This window comes from Lutjanus erythropterus, chromosome 21 (assembly GCF_056507025.1).
Source record: "Lutjanus erythropterus isolate fLutEry1 chromosome 21, fLutEry1.hap2, whole genome shotgun sequence".
NCBI lineage: Eukaryota > Metazoa > Chordata > Actinopteri > Lutjaniformes > Lutjanidae > Lutjanus > Lutjanus erythropterus.
In genome coordinates this window covers 890,769-896,767 of record NC_139337.1, presented here as the reverse complement: position 1 = coordinate 896,767, position 5,999 = coordinate 890,769, and the positions used below count along the sequence as shown (strand labels likewise).

The 5,999-nt window shown below is 37.8% G+C and overlaps 1 protein-coding gene across 1 annotated transcript; it reads right to left on the bottom strand.

Moving 5' to 3' along the window:
• Positions 1 to 344: 344 nt before the first annotated feature.
• LOC146307161 (uncharacterized) lies at positions 345 to 5,239 on the bottom strand. The gene is made up of 9 exons (XM_084710376.1): positions 5,171 to 5,239; positions 4,841 to 4,975; positions 4,558 to 4,692; positions 3,901 to 3,969; positions 3,707 to 3,801; positions 2,235 to 2,361; positions 1,842 to 1,959; positions 878 to 954; positions 345 to 455 (listed from the first exon to the last, which is right to left on the bottom strand). The coding sequence occupies exons 1-9, from the start codon at positions 5,237 to 5,239 to the stop codon at positions 345 to 347; spliced, it is 936 nt and encodes a 311-aa protein (XP_084566502.1).
• Between the last annotated feature and the right edge of the window lie 760 nt (positions 5,240 to 5,999).

Sequence of the window (5,999 nt, the reverse complement as noted above, 5' to 3'; positions counted from 1 at the left end):
AACTACCTGTTTCCACAGACCAGTTATGATTCAGACTGATAGTACACCACCTCAGAGTGGCTCTCACACAATTTCAGGGAAGTCTGATGTAGAACTTCAAAATTAAAGCCCTGAGAAAAGTCCAATATTTTCTCTATTATTACCCAAATTCATAGAATATTAAAAATAAACTACCTGTTTCCACAGACCAGTATATATATATATATATATCCTTATAAAAGAAATAAAGAAACAAATCCTCAGCAATTCACAGCATTGTACCTGAAAACAGTCTCTATGTACCAAAATGTTAGCCAATAAACCCTATGGCATTTTCATGCAATGGTAACTTTTGATCCAAAGTTTTAAGCGCACAAGCAACATAGCCAGCTGTCTGCCCTGGCCTGCTCCAGGGCTGTGGTGTCCATGTTGAGGCACTGCTCGTGGAACCACCTTTGACACACGTCACATTGAATCTACAAAATGAAAAGATGGTTATCTCAAAAATGATTCTCATGTTACTCTCACAAATATAGACCTGTCAGTATTTATGTTGAAATTTTGCCCATAATGTAACTACACTTTCTGTATTCTTTCTGCAGGCTAGCAGTGCAGCCAAACACTAAAATCACACTTAATATTTTTATTTAAACAATATATATAAAAAGTAAAAAGTACTTCACTGTCAACATGTTGGTGTCTCTAAATACTCAGTTTCACAATCTTTCCTGCTTTTGAACTCCCTTTCGCTTACAGAATACAGCATAAACAAATACAAATGTTACTATCTCATAGTTTAAAGGCAATGGAACTAATATATCATAATCAGTCTTTAGTCTTCCAATCCATCCAACCCAACCATGAAAAAAACAAAACAAAACTAAACAAAAAAAATCACCCAATTTATTACTGGAGGCCCAGATCCAGGAGGCTTTCTTGTTGAACACATGGCACAGTTACTTGTTGAATCGAACACTAAAACATAAGGACAAATAAAATTACATTCATAACAACATCAGCTATTTGGTGTAAAATACACTATCAGGCCATATACAGTATTGACAGAACAACTAGCTTACAACACTTTAAGAAAGTACTGCACAGCATTTCGAGTTGTTTCGGCAAACATTTAAATCAGATCTAAAACAGTGCATTATGTTCCGTGACATTAACAATGTGGGTAAGCTCTATTCAGTTTTTCAAAAAGAGTATGTTTGTGGAGATCCTATACCTTCAGCCTTCCATCCCCTCAGCCAGATCATCTGGTTGTTCTGTTGCTGCTCTGATGCCCTGCTCTGTTTTACCTTAGACTCTCTTCACCACTCCCCAGCTAATCACCTGTTCTCTTGGCATGCTTACATCATAGATCACTTACTATATATGCACACCTATGTGTTGTTACAAGTTAGAAGGGTGATTCACCTGTGTGTAATTTCAGCCTTTTTGAACATGTTATACTGCCTGTTCTGTGGATTTTTTTTTCTTTGAGGCTCCCATTTTCTTGTTACATTTGCCTCGATTGTTTGGTTTCTCTTGCTTTCACCTATACTATATACTGTCTTTTGTCATTTGCTTACTTAAATTTTTTATTAAAATTCATATTTTTTAATCCTAATATTGTTGTTTTTCTGTTTTTAAGTTCACATATTTCAGTATGAAATTAAGCTCTGTGCTGAGACAGAATATTTCAGTCATTTACAGATCCTTGTGTGTAAACTTTTAGACCTATTATTTCATGAAGATGGCCTTTTAAAAAAATTCTTGAACTTACATGTCAGTTAAAGTTACCAGACATTGTTATGTCATGATGAAGATGCATTTAGGTTAATATTCCTCTAGACCACAAACACTTTCCTACAAACCTGATGCTTCCAGTATCTGAAGAGCCATTGCTTTTCTCTCATTTCCCATTTCCTTTCTTGATGTCCCAAACCTGATGACAGGAACAGCTGGGAAGGCCTTCATCACTGCCTTTGCCATCTAGACAAATATATATAACACAAATATTCAAAACAAATATTCGAAACATATGTGTCTGACTGCTGCACAGTGCAGCTGCTCTAAGGCATAACTTCATTAACCAAATCAACTATTTTTCAATCATTTAGAGCTACACTTGTATCTGATTATTATGTTGAAAATATACAGCAATTGCATAGGTACATGAACTTCAATTATAGAGGACAACTATGAGCCAACCCAGTAGAGAATCACATGACATATTGAGGTATTTAATCACACCTGGAACCACTTACCATTATGACAATGACCCCACAGCTACTGCCATCCTGCTGGATCGGATGAGCCAGAACTCCCCCTTTCCATTTTTTGTCAACCCACTCAGTTCGGCCAAGGCTTGTCCTCCTCATTTTCAGGTATTCACTGTATGATATTTATGATAAAAATAATAAATCTGGAATAAATCATAGACAGTTTGCTATATATGTTCCAAATTGTTCCAAAACATACTCCTACTAATATTAAATTAGGATTTAACATTGAATGCAGGCAAATGATTTTCTCAAAATCTTAACTTCTTCCCTAAGTCCAGGCCGAGGCAAGTTGTTTGCTCTTGTCCCCCATCCGACGATAATAATAGATCATCAGTTACCTACTGAACAACTCTGAATGTGAACAAATGCATTATTTTGCAGCAGGACAAACTATTATTTTTAATAACTACACAACATCTAAATTTATTAAGTCAAGGACCTTTCATACTGGTGGTTGATATGTTCTCTGTTAACCTAACTGGCTCCAACTACAGTCATTGAATCTGGGGACAAATTGTATCTCATGTTATATTTCATGTTGAGCTCTTTTGGCCTGATGTTATTTGGAGAAATGCTTAAGCTGGATGTAGGTAGGGTCCTCTTTTACCCAGTGGTAAAACAGGACAAAAGCGAACAACACATGAACAATGGCAACTATTCACAATAAGTGTACACCACTACACAATAATGTGGAAACCAGTGTAACAATTGCTCACTCCTCCACAAACGCACCCAAGAGCAAATTGGTCATGATGGGCTAAGAAGCATCCCACAGATACAAGCACACAAATGAAAATGAGGAAGACCAAGGTGATGCCCTTTATACAACAGTTAGTTCCATCCAAGTGATTTGACTGGACAAGAGACATTCATGGGTACTGTTCTAGAGTACATCACTGGGACTTTTAACTGCATGTATCCCTCTGTTTTACAGGTGTTCTAATAGCTGTTAGCCTACATTAATGTTACAGTGACTAACAGAGACTGTAGAGACAGGGAGACAGGAGGTGTTTTGTATATAATTCAGGGATTATTACTGTGGGATCGATGTCACACACTTTTTAATCTGACAAAGTTCTCAGAGTAGGATACATGAAAAGCAGTCTGAACAGCTTTTTTGATCAGTTAATCAGGGACAATACCTGTTCTTATATGCTTACGTGCTACCATTGTTATTAAATGATTTGAATAAAAATACACATGAATGATCATTTAATCAGATCATTTATAGCTTTCTGAACAGATTTCAGATCAGCTGATGGATTTATTAGTAGTTCAGCTTTTGAAATCATGCTAAAATCAGACATCTCCTATCATAAAATCATGTGGTTGATGCATTTACATTCAGACCTCAAACAATCTACACCAGAGTCTGCTTGGAAGCAACAATCTCGGTCCGTTTGTTTGGTTCATGTCTCATGGACATAATGTTGATTATTCAAATGAATAAGTACCTAATTCTTTGTGCTGCAAGGCTGGAATCTGCTTCCTCTGTGGAACTTCTTGCAGGATCCACCAGATATACTGTCTCGTTGACTGCATTTATGTACTGAAAATGATAAGACAGTAATGAAACAAATATTGATTAAATCTTTAGAAAACATAATAGACAATCTGAATGAAATACAGTTAGAGGTCGCCTACTAACCAGAAACTTCCAGTTCACATTGTTAATATTTACAAAGGACACTATGCCCTGGTATTTGTCAAAGTTCACCTGTGAAAGAACAAACATACTAATTAGATTTGCATTTTGAACAATGTTTAAATCTGTTTTTCTATATATTGTGCATGAAGAATAACAAATAACTGGTCTATTTAATTTGTGCTTTGTCCTCTGAAGGGTTTTGACATTAGTTTATCCCTCCAAGGCACTGCCTTGGCACCCCAGAAAAGATCTCTTCACTCACTGCCCAATAAATGGGTATCATTTGATCAGGTGGTATCAGAATGCCCTCCTCTCCCTATATAACCTCTGCATCTGCACAGATCGTTTCCCTTTTTCATTCAGCCACCTTGAGTTACTTATGGATCTGCCACAACCTCTTGTCACTCTGTGGTGTCACATTTTGTTCACCAGCACAAGATAGCAGTGCTTGAGTCTGTGCTGTTTCAGCTTCCTTTTTCTACAGTTGGAGGAAATGGAGATGTGGTTTCCATCTTCTTAATTTACAGTCAATGGGGTAACCCAATAGTGAAGCCCGTTAGAGGGATATGCACATACTCATAGAACTGGAGTTACATCCAGGCAATTACTATATTAAATATATTCTTAATTCTATTCTGTACGTATGAAATTATGTACCTTGGCCAATCTGAGGCGGGCAAGCTGCAACCTATCACCAGACAGAATCACACCCGCTGTGTAATGGTTGAGCACGTAGATGGTATTCCCCATCTTGAGCTCTTGCACAGCAATGTGAAACTGTGCTTCAATAATCTAAATCAGGGGGTTGGAGACATAACTGAACATAACTGTTCTGTTCCATTCCTTGACATAATAACAACAAAATGCTCTAACACTATGATTAATAATTGATTTCTCATTTCAACTACAGCTTTAAAAGTATAAAGCTGTAAAACTATACCTTGCCTGTTAGCCATTGGTGAGGTCGAAGCATTCGAAGCTCGCTGTGGTGAATGATGACTGAGTTTCCCCTTATTTGGGAGGGGAGCACAGACACTACAACCTCTGTGTCTCTTTTCTTCCACAAGAAGGTGAGCTGCAGGTCATGAATGTAAACCAAAGACAACAAATATGGTTACACTGAAAGTAAATTTTGCTTCTTTTTTTTCTAATATATGTTTGTCCTTGTGTATCATCATCCATAAAACAGCATTTGTTGGTTATTGGTGTCAATTATAATTATTGTTTAATTGCTGTTAGGAATAATATTGTCAATGATATTTAATCATACCTCTTGTTCTGCTGGAGTCTGAAGACCTGTTTGGGAAATCTTCAGAATCTTAAGACACGCTTTTTCCATTTCCCTGACAGTTGCTACGTCAATGCTGACTAGGTGAACTGTCAGGGGTGTATCTGGTGATCTTCGTTGTGTATGATACTCTTTTACAGTCTGAACAATGGTCTCACAGCAAGGTTTCAATGGGAAATTGTAAATACCTGAGCTCAGGGCTGGAATGGCACCAGAATTAAATTTGTACTTTTCCACTGATTGGAAGATGTTCCATACTGTGTGTTGAAGTTTTTTCTCTGCAGTGGCAACCGTGGGTTTTGACGGGCTTGGAGTAAGGCATGGGCCCACTGCATGGATTATTTTTTTGCAGTGTAGGTTGCCAGCATCCGTAACAACTGTATCGCCAGTTTTCAAAAGACCAAACTGAGCGTTGTACTGGTTGCATTCAGTCTGAATATCTGGCCCTCCAGCTTCACTCAGGGCGAGTGCAAGACCACCAGAATGCATTAGTTTGGCATTGGCAGCATTGACCACAGCATCAACGGTAGTAGTAAAGTAGTGAGGTCAGCCCTCCATACACACACTTCCATATTTTGAGAAAGATGAATGGAGAGCCTCCTTTCCTGATGCTGTGGGCTTTGGGCAGCTTGTGCTTCTGGTGATTGCCATGGCTCCTCAGAAGTCTTACTTTGTGTTCCAAGGCGACCCTCAGCTACAGAGGAATCAACCTATTGATAGTGTTGATAAAACATATGATCAATTCAACTCTTTGATGGTGCTTCCTTTTTCTGCACACACAGACACACACAATTTCTCTAATCATTCTCTA

Coding starts and splice junctions, on each gene's coding strand:
- LOC146307161 (XM_084710376.1), bottom strand. CDS start 5,239: ATGGAAAAAGCGTGTCTTAAGATTCTGAAGATTTCCCAAACAGGTCTT. Junction 3,970..4,557: donor CCCGCCTCAGATTGGCCAAG/GTACATAATTTC, acceptor GTTCTTTCACAG/GTGAACTTTGACAAATACCA. Junction 1,960..2,234: donor GTGGGGTCATTGTCATAATG/GTAAGTGGTTCC, acceptor ATATTTGTCTAG/ATGGCAAAGGCAGTGATGAA.